The 22247-nt window shown below is 29.8% G+C and overlaps 1 protein-coding gene across 1 annotated transcript; it reads right to left on the bottom strand.

Moving 5' to 3' along the window:
- Positions 1-6552: 6552 nt before the first annotated feature.
- On the bottom strand, positions 6553-7186 carry LOC136076303 (uncharacterized). Its single transcript, XM_065789778.1, has 3 exons — positions 7171-7186; positions 6826-7069; positions 6553-6730 (listed from the first exon to the last, which is right to left on the bottom strand). Exons 1-3 carry the CDS (start codon positions 7184-7186, stop codon positions 6553-6555), a joined length of 438 nt encoding a protein of 145 aa, XP_065645850.1.
- Positions 7187-22247: the final 15061 nt, after the last annotated feature.

The following is a 22247-nucleotide window of genomic DNA, read 5'->3' on the forward strand; positions in this document are numbered from 1 at the left end:
TTGTTGCTCACATAATGGTGAGATATATGGTACTTTTGTAGTCAAGCCCTATAAATTAAAGCTTGTTTTAAGGAGAATCAATCAGTGTGTTTCATAAGTTTTATTAGTGCGTTTTAAATTTAAAAGTCTTAAGTGGAGTATGGCTGTGTCAGATGCGATAATTCGCGCCTGTTTACTTTATGAGTTCAAACTTGGAACCAAAGCTGCAGAAGCTTGTTGTAAGATATACGCTGCTTTTGGGGAAGGTACCATAGCAGAACGGACGGGTCAAAAGTGATTTAAAAAATTTTCTTCTGGAAATGAAAACCTTGAAGATGAACGAAAGATCTGGAAGACCATCCATCGTAAACAACGAGGATATCAAGCTGGCAATCGAGCAGGACTCCAGTCAAACATGTCAGGACCTTGCCTTAAGATTTAATGTGATTGATGAAACTATTCTTTTACATTTGCACCAACTTGGAAAAGGTTGGAAGTTAAGCAAATGGGTACCTTATGAGTTAATTGAAACAAACAAGCTACAGCGCTTAACCATTTGTTCTTCGTTGCTTTCCCGCCACAATTTAGTGCAATTTTTTTAACCGGATGTTGACATGCGACAAAAAATGGATTATGTACTGCGACAAAAAAAAACATATCATTGGCTAGCCAGTAACGATCTAGTACCGATGACTCCCAAACCAAGCATTCACCAACAAAAAGTTTTACTGTGTGTATGGTGGACTACAGCAGGTATCGTTCACTATGAGTTGCTACCAAGTGGACAAACCATAACTGCTGAGATATTCTCAGCCCATTTGGACAGAGTTTTGGTCGCTCTTCACTAAAAATAAGCAGCTTTGGCAAACAGAAAAGGTGTTGTATTCCACCAGGACAACGCCAGACCGCACACTGCAAAAATCACACGGGAAACTCTAGCACTCATATTCTTTACAATGGGAGATTCTACCTCACCCTCCGTATTCACCAGACCTTGCGCCAAGCGACTATCACCTGTTTTTGGCCCTGGATAATCATATGAGGAATCGACAGTTTGGAAACGGAGAAGATCTCGAAAATGAGTCAATTCAATTTTTTAGCTACCAAACTCAAGACTTTATAAAAATGGAATATACCAGCTTGTTTCACGATGGGAGAAAGTTATTCTTGCTAGAGTAGTATGTTTTTCAGAATAAACTTTATTAAAACTGTTTTTATGTGTATTTATTTATGGATCTGCAAAACCACACGCACTTTTTTGGTTGCCTAATATATATGTATATATAAATATATATATATATATATATATATATATATATATATATATATATATATATATATATATATATATATATATATATATATATATATATATATATATATATATATATATATATATATATATATATATATATATATATATATATATATATATATATATATATATATATATATATATATATATATATATATATATATATATATATATATATATATATATATATATATATATATATATATATATATATATACAGATTGCAAAGTTCAACTTATTAAATTTCAGCAGTCTGAACAGTTTGGGCGGTAGTTCCTCCTGGACTGTTATAATGTTTTCCTGAGAAATTCTGAAATGTTTTCCATTAGAAAAAAAAAGTTTCTTGACTTTAAATTTAAACGGCGCTGTCTAAAATAATATCAATAATTTTAAAGACCTTGTCATTATGTCTGGTATGTTTTATCAAAGCCAACCCCAGGCAAATATTAGCTACACATGTTTACTACCTGTCATTAGCTCTTTGTATTAGTGAATTAATTATATTTGACCGCTTATTATCTATTATGTCTTAATTTAGATTGTGCAAGCTGCATGGTGTTTTTGTTGGAAGCTTGTCAACTTGTCAACAATTATTATACTGAAAATATCATGATACTTTGAAAATTTATGTTAATTTGTCATGGCATTTCTTTATGATATGCCATGATAGATGAATTTTCTTGAATTCATGAAATGCTCGCAACCTGCTATATCAACATGAGCTGATAAAAAAAAAGATTGCTTCTGAAATGTTTACGCTATAAAAAAATGTTGGTTATTTTTTTTCTTTAATCGTTTCTATAGAAAATAGTGTGGTATTAACTAGGAAAACTTTAAATTAATTGAATTTACTATCTTGTAAAAAGCCATTTTAGTCTAATTTCAGTTAAAATATATAATGCAAAACTTTTTCAGCATGGTGAAAAGCAAAAAATTGCAAACATTAAAAGATAATTTTTATTATATATTTTTATTTAATATTCAAATGTTACATTGACGTTATATTTATGTATTCATTTAATATTGTCATTTGAAAATATTAAAATAGCTGAATACTGACCATAATTCCAAGGATTTATTAATTTAGAATTTTAAATTTGTTGATAAAATATATATATATATATATGTATATATATATATATATATATATATATATATATATATATATATATATATATATATATATATATGTATATATATATATATATATATATATATATATATATATATATATATATATATATATATACATATATGTATTGTATATAAATCGTCTTGCTACTTCTTATTTTTATTATTATATAACTTCTAGAACTAAATAGTCTTCGTAAAGTTCCCCACAAATAAAGAAATATTTTTTTGGTTTGAATAAGTATATAAAAGCGATATGTAATTGCATTTATGTTGTATATTTAGTAAACACACATTAAACATTGACTGAGTGTTTTGGCTGAAACTTTGTTTTGCAAAGTATGCAAAGCATGGGGATTCCCATGGTTTGGAAGCTATGCAAAGCATGACAATCTCCATGCTTTCTTTAGAAATAAGAAGTGAATTGCTGCTCCTTTTTGTTAATTATATAAGCATAATGTAATGAGCTTATCTTTGCAAATGAAGCTACATCTTAAATGATGATGCGTAACTTCATTAAAACTGTCATTCGGTAATCTTCAACTAAGGTTGAATAATGATTCTTTAATTACTTGTTTGAATAATAATCCTTTAGTGAAATATTTTTTTTTTAATATTGGCTTTAAATTTAAACCAAAACAATAATGAACAAGAATTACTCTTTAAGAAGCCTTTTTAATGCTTGTAATGAAATGGCCTTTTTAATGCTTGTAACGAAATAGCCTTTTTAATGCTTGTAATGAAGTAGCCTTTTTAATGCTTGTAATGAAATGATTGTATTCGAAACGGAAACAAGTATGATACCAATTTTTATTATCTTTTTGCTACCATTATCATTATATGATCTATTGTTGATTTCGAAACATCTAAAGCTTTTTTAATTTTTTAGATAATTTTGAATTATATTATTTGTGTCGTCTTTTGATAAATTAAAATTAAATTCATTATACAAATTAAATTATTTATACATACACTATATATTAATATACATTATAAATAAATTAAATACAAACTAAATACATAATGATTACATTAACATTATTTTTATTATACTTAATTTTTTAAATTTTAAACTGAAACTAGTTTTAAGAAAAAAAAAATGTTTATCCAATTACTTGCCACAAAATTTAATTGATAAAAGCTGTTCAGATAAATGAATAGGGTTCTGAGTTTTCAAAAAAAAAAAAGACCAGATATAATACAGATATAATACCCAACCCAAACCCTGTGTAACAGCACTCTCTTGCCTGTTATTTCTAAATCAATCAACATAGCATCTCTTGCATGTTTTTTGGAAATCAGTATGATGTCGGCTCTGCGCTTTTTTTCTCTCAAAACCTCAATTTGAGCCATACTATCTTTTGCTTACCTTCATATGGCTGCCACAATTCATAACTAAAATTTTAAGCTAATTTATCAACAAGGGAGTATTTTAAATATAGGATTATCTTTAGGATTTATCTTTTTTTATATAATAAAACACTTATTTGAAAATGTTATGAGTTACTAAATACTGGAATTAGGGCATCCAAACTGCTATATTGTTGTCAAAATCGTTCTGAATATGCCACTGACCATGCAATGCAAAATTAAAAACATGATTATATAAACCGTATTTTATACAATTAATTAAATATAATTAAATATCTTTTATATATTAAATGCCATTAAATACCAGCTTACAAGTTAACTTAAAAGTTATACTTTTGGTTTTAAAACAAGATAAAAATCTTCACAATAAAACTTTGGTTACATAAGTCCAGATTTTGTGTAAGATGTTGTAATTGTATTTGATTAGATCTGTGAAGAAATTTTTCTTTTAAAGTAACAAGTAATTTATTACAAGTAAATTTTAACAAGTAGAGTATAACAAGCAAATTTGAACTGCTATTTATAAACAATTGATAAAAAACTAACCTTTTTGCTTTTTTAAGAAACTTTTTCTACATCATTTTTTGTTGTAAAATTAACTTCACATTAAGTCGTTAACACATGAATTCATGAAAATTCATCTGTCATGACATAACATAAGTCAATCCACTATTAATTTGGGAGTTACTAGAAAACAAATAAAATTAATAAAAATGTAGGTTGCATGAGTCAGGAAAGCATGATGGGAGAAAGTTCTGATGGGAGAGACTCGGCAAGCCAGTCTGTGATGGATAATATCAATGTATATCAGAGGTTAGGTACTTTATGTATGAACATGGAGAAGATTTTTCTACTTAAATATCAATATCAATTACTCAAGGTTTCCAGCAAAAAAAAAAAATTTTGTTTGTTTTAAATATTTTTATACTTTTATATAGGTTTGTGTGTTTTCTATACTTTTATACTTTTATATAGGGACCTATATTTATACATATCCTACATTTTTCTATTATATACCTAAACAATTGCACACATACACACACCCCTAGAGGTGTGTGTATGTGTGCAAATGCTAGGTATATAATAGAAAAATTTAGGATATGTATAAGTATAGGGCCCTATATAAAAGTATAAAAAACACACACACCTATATAAAAGCATAAAAATATTTAAAAGAAACAATAACCAGTTATTTAGATATAAATTATAATATTTAGGATAAATTAATACTCACCAGTTGAATGGTTCAGGAACATTGCTTTCACTGCAATTAAAATCTTCTGTTTTTATCTCTGATCTAAAATGAGTATGTAAAAGAAAAATAATTAAAATAAAACAAAATATAATTTGCATAATTAAAAGTATTAAAAGAATTATTAACAAGAAAGACAATAAAACAAGGTTTTTTTTTCACCGTTTTATTTTTATACTTTTATATAGGTGTGAAAGTTTTCTAAACTTTTATATATATTTTTATATATTTGGTGAAAACTGAAAATTGGTACTGGGTATAGAGATTCAACTCTTTAAACCCAGTGCCATTTTTCAAACAAACTCAAAACTTTAATCACACCTTAAAATAAAAGTATAATAAATTTACTATGCGTATTATATTTATAATACTGATATAAAATTAAAATAATACATAATAATAATAATAACAAACAATAATAATAATAAAAAACAAATAATAATAAAAAATAGGAAAAATGTTTTTTTATACTACTTTTAAAATATTTTATGTATTTATATTTCTTATAAAAAATGAAGGCAAAAATAAATTTAAAACAAAAAGAGATCAAAATGAATACAGTTAGTAGTTATCAAAAAAATACAGTTAGTAAAGTAAAATTTATGCTCGTAAGAAAAGGGAGAACCTAGGTACCAAATAGTCTAAGAAAGTGGACTAATAGCTAAAAATAAAAAATAAAAACATTAAAGGGTCAAACTCATGTTTGTTTATAAAGATGGATATCCTCAACAGCAAACAGCTTAAAAATTAAAATAAATTTATCAATACATTGGTAAAACACAAATGACAGTTCCAAAACTTTGAGACAAACAAAAATTAAAAAATCAGAAGCCAATTATTGACCATGAGTTTTTTTTCATGGTAAATTATTCCATTAATAATGGAAATGATTTTATACTAGTAATGTAAAATCTACACGGTTTACATTAAAATGCTTACGCAAACAAAAGTTTTGTAAAAAATACATTTTTCTGATAACGATATTTATTAGCCCTATTAGTGGACTGGCTATAAATCAATAAATCTATTTAAACAAATGCATTAGGAAGAGACTTATTCCATTCATTGTTAATTATCATTTAGATAGTGCATATGTATTCTGGTCAGATTATAGATTTGCATCATTGCAAGTACCTAATTGAGAAAAATTGCAATAAATTGAGATGACAGATCAAACAAACTTGTCAGAATGTGGTCCTATCAAAAATGTTTGGAGTATTTTGAAAAAGCTTGACTGCAAGAATAATTAGCAAGCAAAAATTCTTATAAAACAACGCTCTAGGATTAAGAATTTCTTTAAAGTTTGTTTTAGTGTAATATAAATTTAGTGAATACAGTGAAGCAAAAAAACGCGATTTAAATGGCAGTGTTGAAAATGGGGTTGAAAAATAAGTGTTTTATTAGTAAGTTTTTTCAGCAATGAGCTAAGTCATCTTCCTCTTCATCATCGTTTTAGCGTCCTTCGCGCTTGCATGAGTTGGACATTTCTCATAATAACATTTCTCTAATATACACAGTCTTGAGCATCTTCTTTCCGTAACTTTAGCTTTTTCAAATCAACTGCAACACACTCTCTATAAGTTTTTCTACTTTTACCCCTACCTTTTTCTCCTGAAACTTCTAACTCTCTACATGCGGATACCCAATCATCTGCATCTTTACGGTCTACATACCCAAACCACCTTAATCTTCATTGATGCACTCTATCACATACACTCATTAATCCTAAATCTCAGTCTAAAATCATGACTTCTTTTCTTGTTTTTTAGAGTCACACCGCACATCCATCTGACTATCATTTTCTGTCCTTTCAGAGCACTGAACACCTTCAACCTTCAATGCCCATGTTTCACTGCCATACATCATAACACTCTCAACACATGAGGTGTATAACTTTCCCTTAATCTTTAATGATGCACCCCTTGCTGCTAGAAGTGGATATAATTCTATGAACTTGGCCCAGACACACCTTACTCTTGCCCTTGAAGATTCTTCTGCTCCACGAGCTGATCCAATTGTATCTCCAAGATAACAAAATTTATCTACACACTCTATCTTTTCTTAACTATTTCAATTTTTTTTTACTTTTTCTCTGTATTCACCAAAAGTACATCTTGCATACCACTGTCATCAGCCATTCTTCAACTCCTAAATATCTCAAAGCCCAAAACACTACTTCTCTTGGTACTTGGTACAAGTAAGCATTCATTAATCCGTCTCGGCATGGAATTTACTAAATTCTGAGCAATATCTTTGGGAACATTATTCAGTAATTTTGTTACTTCTTCTTTCAGCTGGCCTAGATCTTTTATATCAATTTTTCCAAGATTGTGGTCTAACCAAGACCACAAACTTTCTATGCAATTGAGATCTGGACTATTGGCAGGCCAAGACATGATTTTAATGTTGTTTTCTTCAAACCATTGCTTACAAACCTTTGCAGTAAGACATGGAGCATTAACTTGTTGGAAGATAATTGCCATGTAAATAAAAGGCATTAAATAATTATCCAACATCTCTGAATATCTTTGAGAATTAAGCCTTCCATCGAATAGTTTGAAACAACCGACACCTTTATAGTTCATACAGACACAGATGCCTATACTGCCACTATTTTCTTTTGTTCTATACATAAAAGAATCTTTCATGTGGCGTTCTTTTCAGCATTACTCGGTTTTTTCTTGAATCAACTTCAATTTTCATTTCCTGGCTGAAAAGAACGTTGTGCCATATGCTATTAGACCAAATTTTATGAGCTCAACACCAGTTTTCTCTTGCTTTTGATGTTTTTTTGATAGACATGGTTTTTTGTAAGCAGCTCACCACATGTCATTGTGTTTTTGTAGTATTCTTTAAATTGTTCGAGCACTAGCAACAACACCGGAGGCATTCTTGCCATTTTTGACTGAGATTATTAGATATTGTATTCGTGATATCTGTTGATTATTCTGCTAACAGTTGCATGTGTTGTGTTTTGTTCATTCATTGCTATGATTTTGCATTTTGTCATTTTATTAATAGTTTTTCCATTCATTTTGATTGTTTTATAGCTGAAATTTTGTAGTTAGTTAGATACTAATTTTTTATTTCATTTTTCATAAATTTTTCAAACATTTATAACAATTTAAATAAATATTCTCAAATAATTATTAATAATTATTAATTAATAATTTGCAAAAAAGCTTAGTTTTACTCAAAGGCAAGGAAGTTTAAAATAATAGAGTGGATTGTTAATTTTGGCCATTATAATTATTTTAGATTATGAGATATGTGTCAAAAAAATAAATATTATTAGCGAATCAATTAACGTTTTTATGAATATCTATATTTATTTGAAAAAAAATATGATGCTCATTAATTAACACTTTTTATGTTTGAAAAGAGTCAAACAATCATTGATTTATTACCAATCAAAGTCAAATAATATTAAAAAAACATGACCAATTATTGTTAATGGCCAAAACGGTATATACATATATTTACATATGTATATTTATATATGCATATCGTCTTCATCTATATGTATATCGCGTCTGATTGTATGTTTTTGGGCTTAGATGAGTCACTGGACAGAAATACATCATTGGCCAGTGGCAAGTATGCTACAGCAGCCAGGTTTGGTACTAATACCAGTCAACCTCCCTGAAAAGTAGCTGGTAAGAGTGTTAGTGTGATAAAAGATGTGTGGTTAAAGGTTGGATCAGTCAATGTGGGTTCTATGCAAAGAAAAAGATGTGAGATTGCTGAAATGGCAGGTAGATGAAAACTAGATACAAGCTGCCTGCAAGAAACTTGTTGGAAAGGTGGCTGTGGTAAGACTATTCGATATGATAATTGTTGGTACAAATTGGACGTGAAAAAGGAGTGTCAGGGGTTGGTATTTTAGTTGCAGAAAAATGGATAAATCATGTAGTTAAGGTAAGAGAAGTGAATCAGAGAGTGATGGTATTGAGATAAGCAATTGGAAGGTCAGTGTTTAATATAGTATCAATATATACACCTAAAAGAGGACCAAGAAGAAAAAGAAAGATCTACATTGTTGGAATGGAAGAAAAAGGTTTGAAAAAAAATATGAATAAGACAAAATATATATATATAAATATATATATATATATATATATATATATATATATATATCAAAACTTATATACACCAAATATGGCGAAGTTATTGTTTTCTAAAGCAGTAATTTTTCATCGGTCGTTTATCTATTTTGTTTAGTTTGTGTTTATAATATTACGTTAATTAAATTCCTTATCTCATACCTAGAAGTAAAGTGATGAGTAGGTTGCGTTTTATAAACGACAAACTAATAAAATCTTTTGTTAGACACCCCAAAAACAATAAACGCATTATGGAAAGATCAATTTCCGTATTGACACCACGTGCTTTGTAGAACAACAACATTAATCGGAGAAGTGAAAGGCGGGCATATATATATTCATAATACAGAAGAATCCCGTTTACTCGGACTCTGAAGGGGTATATATATATATATATATATATATATATATATATATATATATATATATATATATATATATATATATGTATATATATATATATATATATATATATATATATATATATATATATATATATACATATATATATATATATATATATACATATGGGTATATATAAGTGGTATATAGGGGTATATATTGTCCGACTTAGCGAATGTACGAATTAAGCAAAGCTCTCGTTTAATTTAAAGTTTTGTGCGTCATCTTTTTTATGTGATCTAATTTCGTGTCTACACTCTATCGATTGCACAGGGTAAACTATGCATTATGAGATTATACGGATTTTTGTGTTTAATGCGATGGGATTTAAAATGCAAGTGATAATAAAAAACTTATGCCAGTTTTTGCAATTGATTCGCACTTATGCCAATTCGCACTTAAGCCAGTTCGCATTTATGCCAATTGGCACTTACAACATTTGCACTTATGCCAATTGGCACTAACAACATTTGCACTTATGCAGATTTGCACTTATGAAATACGCAATTATTCAGTCGCCCTGACCAATTATTCCTGTGTAAACTTATTTCTTCCTCGCTATTTCTTAATTAATTAGTGTTTTAAAGCAAAGTTGTCTCAGATTGAGACATTTGTTATTTTAAACACTATTTTTAAATACTAATTAATTATCAATCATGTCTTCATTACTCTAGATAAAAAATATGGTGTAACTTACTAATGGTATGCCGCATAAAGTTAATAGCAATTATAATTATTTGCTGATTATAACCAACTTGCTTTTTGTGAGACTAATTTAAATACAGCTGTTTCAACCTCAGGTTTCAGTGTTGATGGTATTATCCTTTAATAAGTAAAGACTACGTTCGTAATTCATAAAAGTCTTTACGAATAAATATAGTCACATTCTTAGGCTGGGCATACACTTACGAATCAATTAATTTATTTGTCGTGAAATCAGGTTTGAATCCTCTGACTATTCATTTATGTTTGTTTTTTTTTTTCTTTAAATTTTTACAACTTTAAATTACAAATTTTTTACACTGCAATATTATAAAAAAGCTGTACTTCCTAAACAAAAACAAAATACATTTTACAAAATACCGTTAAGTATAGGAAGCAATAATTAGGTATGCTATGACTTGATAAGAAGGGTTTTGTTGTTGTAGGGAACTCGTAGAAGGCTGAGATTAGTCTTATCATCAAGAACCTTGAGGTATTGCGTAAAGCACACATATAAACAATGTGGTTCTCATTAAAGAAATGTTTCACATGTTATTATTGCAAACTTTTTTTTCTTTTCTTTTTAATTAAACTATGTTTTGTGTTAGTGTTGAGGTTTATAATAATACTAGCTTTATTTGTTAAAGAAAAATTTACATTTTCCATATGTATTTGATTGCTGATTATTTTAATTTGAGCGTAAATTTTGATTTACCATCAGAACTAGAACATTTCTAGGTAATTATCCATATTAAGAACATGATTTTTGAGTTTCGACTTTAAAGAAGTTATATTGCCTGGGAGAGAAATCGAGGTATAATTCGGAATTAATTTGTTGAATAAATATGGGCCACGATAAGAAATAGAAAATTGAGAACTTTTTTTTTTTAGGGGTACAATAAAGTTACCAGTTGCTCTTGTGTTAAATTTGTTGATATTAGATTGGAAGAAGTTTCCTGTGAATCGGTTTGGAACTAATCCTAGTTTGTATTTAAGCATGAACAAAATGTTAGCGTAGATATTAATTTGGTAAATGTTTAGTGCTTTCATTTCTTTTAATAGGGGTTTAGCGTGGGTCAGTTTGTTTTTATGATGTATTATTCTAGAAGCATGTTTTTGTCGTCGATAAAGAGATATTAACTTTGTCTTGTGTGTGCTTCCCCAGGCTATGTTGGCATGTGTGAGATAACTATGTATAAAGGAAAAGTACAGAAGTTTTAGGTTTTTTTGCGATAAAAATGGTCTAGCTTTAAAAAGTATACCAATACTTTTAGATATTTTAGTGTTGATGGCATTTATATGAGCTGTCCATAAAACATTTTCGTCAATAATCACACCAAGAAATTTAATTGTTTGGGTTCTTTAAATTTTTTTGTAGTCAATACTTAGTGTCGGTAGAATTGATGGTAGTTTGTTCTTCTGTTTCTTTGAGTGAAATAAAATATATTTAGTTTTTTGCGCGTTTAATGATAACTTGTTAGCACTGAGCCATGTTTTAAGATTTTGAAGTTCAAAGTTGACTTTATCAAAGAGGTCATTGATAGAGGTAGATAGAACAGATTGGTATCATCTGCAAACATTATACAATCGAGATTTGTAGAGGCTTTAGGAAGATCGTTAATGTAGATAAGGAATAATAAAGGTGCAAAAATAGATCCCTGGGGTACACCGCATTTGATTTTTAATAACTCCGTATTAGTGATACCGTCTATAATAACACATTGTTGCCTGTTATTTAAATAATTAGTGAACCATTTATTAGTTTGATTTTTTATACCGTATTTTCTCATTTTTTCGAGCAAAATTTTATGGTTGACAGTATCGAAAGCATTTGTAAGATCGATAAAAACTCCCAATACAAATATTCCTTTATCAAATGACGAGCTAATGTTGTCCATTAGGTCTAAGGTTGCATGTTCCGTAGAATGATTAGTTTGAAAGCCGTATTGACATTCACTTAGAATTTTATTGTCTGCTAAATATTTATAAAGTCGGTTGTACATTATTCTTTCCAGGAGTTTGGAAAACACTGGAAGAATTGAGATAGGTCTATAATTGGTTAGCCATGCCGTGTCTCCAGTTTTAAATACAAATAAAATCTTCGCAATTTTTAATTTGTTCGGAACAACTCCAGTTCTAATTGATGACTTGAAAACATTAAATAAAGGATCTGCTACAGTGGATAAAATATCATATACTACATTGCTGGAAATGTCATCGATGCCCGGAGCTTTGTTCTTTCTGATTGATTTTTTTGCTTCTTCAAATTCCTCCAATTTTAGGTCACTCTCAGAAAATGAACTAGTATGGTCAGTAAAATAGTTATTAAATGAATTGTTCGAGTTGTTTATCTTGGATGCCAGGTTAGGACCGATATTTACAAAAATGTTATTAAATTTGTCGGAAATTCTTTATCTGTATACTCAATTCCATTTTCCGCAATTCTGGAGGGTAACATTTCGGATTTAGTTTTGGTTTTTCCGATAATATCGTTCATAATTTCCCATGTTTTTTTTAATGCTACTATTGTGTTTTTGTAATTGTTTAGAATAATAGATTTTTTTTCATTTATTTTAAGTTTTTCAAAAAGGTTTTTGTATTGTTTATAGACAGTAAGATTTTTTTCGTTTCTATTTTTTAAATATTTAATGTATAGTTTTTGTTTTTTCTATGACGATTTCTTTATTCCGTTAGTTATCCATGGACATTTCGAATATTTAACTTTTATTTCTTTTTCAATAATTGGAAAGTGTTTATTGTAGTGCTCAAGAAAAATATCAATAAATGTATTATAAGCAGTATTTGTAAGTCCTCGGTTGCATTGTTGATAAACATTTGACCAATTTGTTTTTTATTAAGTTACTTTAAATTTGTGAATCGAAGATTTGTTAATTTTTCTTTTATATGTTTTAATTTTTGAAATATTTAATGAGGAAGAGTTTTGTGTAAGTGAGAAGAATATTGGAAAGTGGTCTGATATATCAATTTTAAATACTCCTCTTTTTAAAGATATGTTTAAAAATGAGTTGGTCAGTATATTATCTATGGCTGTAATTGAGGTTGAAGTGACTCTGGTGGGTTTATTAATTAATGAGAATATACCGAGCTGAAACAAATTATCAAAGAAAATTTTAATGTTATTGTTTTCATTGTATTTTAAACAATCTATGTTCATGTCTCCTATGCAAAATATATATTTTTTTTCATTGTTGAGTTTTATAAAGATTTGGTTCAGATAGTTAGAAAATTTGATAATATTGCCATCAGGTGGCCTGTAACAAGTAGTTACTAGAATGTTTTTTTTATTTTTATTGATTATTTCTATGGTGAAGGCCTCATTGTCGGCATCGGAGAACGATAGGTCGTTTCTAATTTTTTTTTCAAGATCATTCCGAATATAAACTAAAATTCCTCCTCCTCTTTTGGGTATTTTCCTTTCAAAAGAAATCATGTGGTAGTTAGTAATTTGAAGGTTTGAATTTGCTTGAGAAAATTCGTCAGTACACCACGTTTCTGTAATACAAATCATGCTGAATGAATAATTACATTCTAAAAGAAAACTTTTCAATTTGTCGATATTTGAGTTAATACTTCTTATGTTTATGTGAATAACTGTAAAATCTTCATTACCTTGTTTGAATTGGGATTTAAAAGTATCAATTTCAAAATATTCTGTATTACAACATTTTTCGTTAAATATTTTTTTATCTGCGTGATAAAAATCGTTAGGTAAAATATTATTTGCGGTTTTAAAATAATCGGAGTAATGGGTTTCAAACTCTATTGTTTCGATTGCCATTTTGTCGGTTTACATAATTTAATTACAAAGATTGCGGGGTTTTTTTTTTTTATTATTTTATTTTTTTTTGCAAACACTCTCCTATTTACGAAATTCTCTGACAAATATTTTATCATATTTGATAATAGCGTATTTACCTTCTTTGCATTGCCGTTTGACTTCTTCCCAATGCTTTTTCCTAATCTTCATTGTTTTATTCGAGAAGTCTTCGTTAATGAAAATACCCGTTCCCTTGAGTTTTTTTGCTGATGTTAATATTTTATTTTTATTTTGAAAGTCTAATAATTTAATAATTATGGTTCGTGGAGATTTATCTTCTTTTATTTTCCCGATACGATTAGCTCTTTTAACTATTATTTCCTCGGAGATTCCCAGCTTGTTTATAAATATATTTTTAAGCTCATTTGCACGATCAGTCCAAGTTTCAGTGGGCAGCTCAGTTAATCCATCAATTCTTAGGTTATTCTGTCGTGATCGTTTTTCCAAGTAATTAAATTTGTTTTTTAAATTGCCAATTTTGATGTCTAACAAACTGTTTGTTTGTATATTTTAAGTAAAAAGTTTTCTTCTTGAAAAGTAATACTTTCCTTTAAATCACTAATGTCTTTTTCAACAATTACAAGTATTAATTTGCTTTTATTAAACTCGTTTTCAAGTTTGTCAAGTCGATCGATTATTATTTTTAAGTTCGCACTTAAAATATCGGTAAATATCTTTTCCTGATTTTTAAAAGTATAGCAGTTTCAGTTAAAATGCCTTTTTTTTGCTCATCAAGTTTGGTGCTTATTAGTTTTTCTATATTTTTCATCATAACTTCCATTTTGTAAATAACCAATCGCTCGATAAACACGTCTTGCTTGTTCAATGCCGCAAGTCAAAAAAAGCAATTATTATGTGCTTTTGCTTTACTCCATTTCACTCAATTATCTTTCTTTTTGTACTTTATTGTTCTCCTTTTTCCCAAGACTGCACTCTTGTCAGTGTTATTTCTGATCTAATCAACCAAGCCCTTTTCCTTTATCCTCCAGCCAATATCATTAATGTTGGTGGTTTTAATGCTCACCACACTGAATGGCTTGGCTCTAGTTCCCCTGACCCTGTCGGCAACAAAGCCCAAAATTTTTGTCTTGCTCAATCTCTTATTCTGATAGTCAACTTGTCGGCTCTTTTTCATGACAACCTTAATAACTTTTCTTCACTCCCTGATTTGTGTCTTGTCTCTGACCCTAGTTTCTGTTTTTTTTTGTTTTTTTTATTTTTTTAAGGTGCTCTATAAAGAACGAATGAACTTGTCACAGAGCACCGTCACACGGAGAATAGCATTTAATAAGTTGGCTCTCTGTTTCCAACCTTACGGATAACGTTTATGTGCTTAGAGCGGGGAACAAACTCGTAACACTTGGATTATGAGTCCAATGCCTCAACTGCGCCACGGCTGTTACTAAGTGTTCAATTTCTCCTTGTTCTCCTTTTGGTGGTTCGGATCATGCTATGATCTCACTGGGATTCCTTTCGTGATTTTATTCGTAATGGGCCTTGGGCTGATGTCTTTTGTCACACCGTTGATAATTGCGTCTCCTACATATTCTCCTGAATTCAGACAGGCATGAAAGCATTTATTCTTTCTCCTCGGTTTAAAGTCAAGCCTCACTCTACCCCAGGGTTTTCCCATTCTTGTGCAGCTGGTATTTCTAATCTTAATCACTTCATTCATTTTTTCTGCAAAAACAACTCTCTTGAAAACAAGCGTCTTTTTATCATAAAAAAAGTGTATGACTCTAAACGCCATTATTCCAAGATAACTAAATCTCGCATATCTAAGAAATTAGGTTCTAGTGACAAATCTAATATTCCACTCTACTTCACGGGTCTGATTTTATTACTTCTCTTAAGTATAAATCAGAACTATTTGCAAAGAACTTTTCCTCTATTTCATCTCTTGATTCTAATGACCAACCTCTTCCTGTCATCCCAGATAAACAGGTCAATCCATTGTTAAACATTCAAATTTCTCCTGCATCTGTTGCTAAAGTTGTTTCTCATTTAAACACATCTACAGCTTGTGGTCCAGACAATATTTCAGCCATAGTCTTTCAAAAGTGTTTTCCGGAACTCTCTGCAATACTATCTAAACTATTTAACAAGTGCTGAACTGAATCTTGTTTTTCTGCCTGCTGAAAATTAGCAAACTTTTAATATCTCATCTTGAGTCTAACAACTTAATCTCTGACAATCATAAAGGCTTTCAATCATCTCGTTCTACAGCCGACCTGTTAACCGTCATTACAGAAAGGTTCTATCGAGCATTAAATTGAGGCGACGATGTAAGGGCTATTGCTCTGGATATATCAAAAGCCTTTGATAAAGCCTGGCATGCTGGACTTCTCAAAAACTTTCTTTATACGGTGTATCTGGGAAAGCCTTTAAAACCATTGAGTCCTTTCTTTCTAACCGCAGCATTAAAGTTGTCCTTGAAGATCAATATTCTTCTTCTTTTCCAAAATCTTCTGGGGTACCACAAGGTTTCTTATAATGTCACAACTATATTCTCCAGTCTTGACAAAGAGTCATCACCTTTTGTTCGCTAAGACAGGCAGCTGATCTTGAGTGTGACCTCTCTTCTGTGACTGATTGGGGCTTGATTCGGCTGGGGAATTTTAGTTCAAACGAAACTCGTTGTTTACAGCTAATAATTATTGCAATGTTGTTGATATTCCTATATTGATGAATGGCAACAATCTTACTGAGTCTTCAATTTTACGTCTACTCAGATTATATTTCCGTACTGACCTCTCGTGGAAGCCTTATATACAAACAATTGCAAAGTCAGCGTCTGCTAAGGTTGTCTCTCTTTATCGTGCTCACCATTTTCTCACTACTGAATCCGTTCTCTACCTCTTTAAATCTCTTATCCGTCCCTGTATGGAATACTAGTGTCACATTTGGGATCTTCCAATGATGCCTTGTTCCCATTAATCTTATATCTTAATATAGTAATCCTATATCCTAATATAGTAACCCTTTATCCTAATATAGTAATCCTTTATCCTAATATAGTAATCCTCTATCCTAATATAGTAATCCTATATTCTAATATAGTAATCCTAAAAGCGAGTGAATAAGAAAAATTACGTTTTCTAAAAAAAACTTGATGCATTTTGAATTATTCTATAAACTATTATGCAATATTATATGTCTTATGGATGGATTTACTTTAATATCCAGAAACACATAAAATGTCCCAAATACTATTCAAAGAGTTCAGCACCGGCGTACAAGTTAACGCATATTCTGTGTGGTTTTATTTTCTGCGTGATAAAAAAAGTCATGGTGATCATGGTACTCATGGTGGCAGTAGGTTCATTTCACGCCAAACGGTCCAATTTCCGAAATCATCCCTAGTCAATTATCTCAGATTTTGATAAAATTTTGTCAGTTGTTAAACATGTTTCATAAACATTGGCAAAGTTTCAGATCAAAATGTTCGTTATTTCGGATATTGTGGTACTTTTTGTAAGGCTTACCCAAACTTCAATATAATTCAGTAGCTAAAAATCGTATTTTTAGGGTCTTATATTTTCGCAATGAAAGGTATTATATCTTAAAAACGTGGTTTCTTAGTAAAGCGAAGGTGTAGATTACAAAATATTTAATACAAGTTTCATATCATGCCTACGTTTCAGTTTATGGTTCACCAAATAGCGTCTAAAAGTCAACACCATAAGTTTTTATTGTTTTTTTTGTAGAGTCATATCTCTAGAAAAAAAAGTTTTTCAGTATTGCTATTTTTTCTGAAGGTACTACGTACATAGTGATAAGGATAAATATCAGGTTGTTTATAAATGTCCATGCTGAGTTATTCTGAAACCAATATGGCGTCGAAAGTGTGACGAAAAGTGAAGTACCTTAAATTATAAGGTATTTGAACGCCTAAAACTCAATATGGGAGGATTTTTTTTGTTTTTTTAATTGCATCATTAGAAAGAGCTTCTTTCAAACTTCTAAAAACGATGAAAATTGTTTTGAAGATATTTGTCCTATAAATAAAAAAATGAGGTCAATATAACATCTTATAACTTTTATGGTTTTATCATAAACTTTTGGTGATTCTTCTATGATCAAAAAATGTTACTTTTTATTTATCAAGTTTTAGTTTATTTGAAAGAGGGTACAGAATGCGAAAAAAAAATCATTTTCCATGTCCAAAAATATATCGATAACCAAGCAGGGGGTTGTATTTAGTCAAAATAACCCCCCAACCCTCCCAAAATTTTTAAAGGGGCTATTTCTTTTTTTTTTTTAGTTATTAAGGGCCTAATGGCTAATCAGAGCGCCGCCACAAGGAGAATAGCATTTATTAAATTGACTCTCCGTTTCCAACCTTACCGAAAACATTTACGTGTTAAGCCAGGAAGTGAACCCGAAACTTCAGGTCTAAAGCCAAATACTTGGCCGCTACGCTACAGCTGCTATTTCTAAATGAGAACAAATTATAAAGCTTTATTTTTAAGATTTTGTTTTTAAAAAGAAAAAAAATTATTGCAAAATTTCGCATATGCGCAAAATATATGGCGTAGCAGATTATATGACGTAGCATAAAAAAAATTTGGCGAAAAAACCTATAGCGAGGACTTTTTTTTAAAAAAATCTCTAAAAAATCACGATCACTTGTCTATATAAAAATGAGATTTAAAATGAATGCATTTTTTTAGGCAGGAAACATCACAGTTTCATAATGTGATCTGTTCTGATCATTGACAGTTTTTCTTAATTATAAGCTTTTTCTTGAAAGGCATACATGACTTTTGTATGAAATTTGATGAAAATGATGTATTTTGACAAATACATTTACTTAAAATGCAGCAGAATAAATTAGAATTATGATCTAAAGTGTATTTAGATCATAGTTCTAGCGAAATTGATCTAAAGACTCCAAAATGGTGTTCTTTAAATCTTCTTTTAATGGTAGTAAAAGAGTTATTCTTAAAACATTAAAAAGACCTGACACAAAAAAAAATTACATATAATGCTTTTGTTTGGACAGAAGACAAAATCATGTAAATTCAAAATTTAAGAATTCGAATAATTTAAATATCTTTTTTGGGGGAGGGTTGTTGGTAGAAAAAGGATATTTGCCTACTAAAACAAAACAACAGCAAACAAAAAAAGACACCAATTTTTTAGATATTTAACGACCCCACCTTAGATCCGTCACAATTCTTACAACAATAATAACAAATAAACTAATAACTATACTGACCTAAATTTAGTTTGCAAATATAAAAGGCCTTATAGATTAAATATCACTCGATATTCTTCGTTCATAGGACAAATTTGGACGAAGAAAAAATGCATGATTTGATTAATTATTCAATAGAAAAGAGTTTAATTAGTTCTCAGAACTTTTGAATGAGGAACAGAATTTGATTGTCAAACGAACTTATGACTTAATTAAAGATATTATTTTGAACCCCCCTAAATTGAAGTTTGAGAGGGCTCAAACTTTTTATGGTCATAATTTTTGTTTCATATAAATCTTTAGCAAATATTTAAATATTATTTTTTACATATTAATGTTTTGTTTTTTGGTAAAAAAAACTTTCGTTTTGATGCAACAAGAGAAATTTTTAAGTTTATGACAAAACCGTAAAAGTTAACAGTTAAGAAAAGAGTTTTTAACTTTTTGTATTTTTAAATATCTTCTTTTTTGACTATTTGTGATTATTTGTATTTTTAAATATTATATCTTATCTTTTGACTTTTTGTGACAATTTGTATTTTTTGATTATATAAGAACCACCTTAAGTTTATGATAAAACCGTAAAAGTTAAAAGATGTATATACTGACATTTTATGAACTTTTTTTTATTTTTAGAACAAATCTCTCCAAAATGATTTTCATTGTTTCTAGAATTGTTAAAGAAGCTCTTTCTAATGATGCAATTAAAAAAAAAAAAAATATGCCTACATTGAGTTCTAGGGTTTTAGGGTCAAATACATTTTATTTTAGAGTATTTCACTTTTGTCGCCATATTGGTTTCAGAATAACTCAGCATGGACATTTAAACAAGCTGATTTTGTATCCATATCACTATGTTAGTACGTAGAACCAGAAAAAATAACAATATCAAAAAACTTTTTTTTCTGGAGATAAGACCCTACGAAAAAACAATAAAAATGTACGGTGTTGAATATTTGACGCTATTTGGTGAACCATAGACTGAAACATAGGCTTGATATGAAACTTGTAATAAATATTTTGTAATCTACACCTTCGGTTTACTAAGAAACCACGTTTTTAAGATATAACACCTTTCATTGCAAAAATATAAGACCGCAAAAATACGATTTTTGGCTATTGAATTAGGCAGTGGACTGCCTACACATCTAACTAATCATAAAATGGTTCCAAGATGCAGCACCGTCATTGACCGAAAACTCCAAACCTCTGATCACCAATTCTTTACAAAACTAACACGACAAGTTTTTTCTGGATTGACCGCCCTTGGCGTACTGCCATTTAGCTTATTTATCACATCAGCAAAACTGAGAATATTGCTAGAAACTCGGCGACGACAATTCACATTATGGTAGTCAAATACGCAAATAAAATCAGAGAAACTGTAATAACTAAGTTCAATCACCTCAATTTGACATTTGACGAATGGACATCAAATAAAACTCGCTGATATTTAAATATTAACGCTCACATCGAGGACGAATTTTGGATCTTTGGATTAGCTACAATTGTTGGTTCAATGTCTGCTGAAAAATACATTGAGTTATTTCGAAAAGTGTTGACACAGTTTATGCTGAGCTACGACGAAGACATAGTGTGTATTAATACTGATAAAGCTTCAGTAATACAGAAAGTGGGACGTTCAAGTAATTATGATCAACAGTTGTGCATAGTACATGTCATTCAACTGGGTGTTCAATAAGTTATGTACAAAAAACGGTCAACTAGTGCAGAAAAAAAAAGTTTGAAAAGAATCTGCAACTACAACAAAAGCAGTGTAAGTGACAATAATAGAAGCACTGACGATGACGCAAACAAAACCAATGATGATGAAGAAGACTTTTCCGGCGAGTATCAAGTTCTAATGAGTGAGAAGGATGACACTATTGAACTGGCTGACGATTTGCAGCCGTTAATCACTATGGCGAGCACTGTTGTGAAATTGTTTCGGCGTTCTTCAACAAAAAATGATAAAACACTTCAAAAATACACAGTAGACGAATTTGGTAAATGCCTTCCACTAATGCTTGACCTAAAAACTCGCTAGAGTAGCTTGCACACAATGCTCGTGAAATTTTTTCAAAAACTTTCGTGAAATTCACAAATTTCATTTGCAAATTGCTGATCAACCTTGAGACCAAAATTGAGATAACTGATAAAGAGTTCGAATCTAATTCAGCTGTTGTTGCATATCTTGCGCCATTAAAATTTTCTGTGGAAACATTGTGCCGAAATGATGCAAAATTGTTGTCAGCCAATACAACACTATTGTTTATAATAAATAAACTTGGAGACACGGATTTAGCTTTTAAGTTGAAAATTATGTTGGTGCGAAGATTAAATGAGCGAGGGAACACTTCTCTCAGCTCACTCCACTATCTGCACAAGGGCCATCAGTGTTACGAGAACTTGGATCCAGCGCTGTCTTTTGAACACCTTAGCAAACCAGCCATTGTAAATGCCATTGTTCGACTAAATGATCGGCTCAATCAGCAAGCAATTTAATCCTCTCCCTTCCACTAGCGTTTCTTCTGATAGCAATTCTATTGATAACACTGCAAATTTGTCATTGAAAAAAGCCTGACATGGCAATTTTGAATAATAAGAAATTCAACAATAAGGGGAGATTGAACGTTTAGAAAAAATTATCAAAAACCATACGAAATGAGAAGGCAGTTTTAGAAGAAGGAGAAACTCGTGGCATATATTTGCAAAAATTCTACGAACACTTGGAAACTATGAAGCCAACAAGTGTCGAATTGGAGCGTTGATTTTTAGCACGTGGCAACATTGTCACAAAATTACTATTATCTCTTGAGAATAATGCTATGAATGTCTTTTTTTTAGGGTATATTTTACAAAGGAGAAAAAAGCGCAAAATGAAAAAGTCTGCAGTTTTGATATAAAATTAAAAAGTTTAAGGAATCAATGTAAATTTTTACTTGTGATTTACT

The sequence above is a fragment of the Hydra vulgaris genome, chromosome 02 (genome assembly GCF_038396675.1).
Source record: "Hydra vulgaris chromosome 02, alternate assembly HydraT2T_AEP".
Classification (NCBI taxonomy): domain Eukaryota; kingdom Metazoa; phylum Cnidaria; class Hydrozoa; order Anthoathecata; family Hydridae; genus Hydra; species Hydra vulgaris.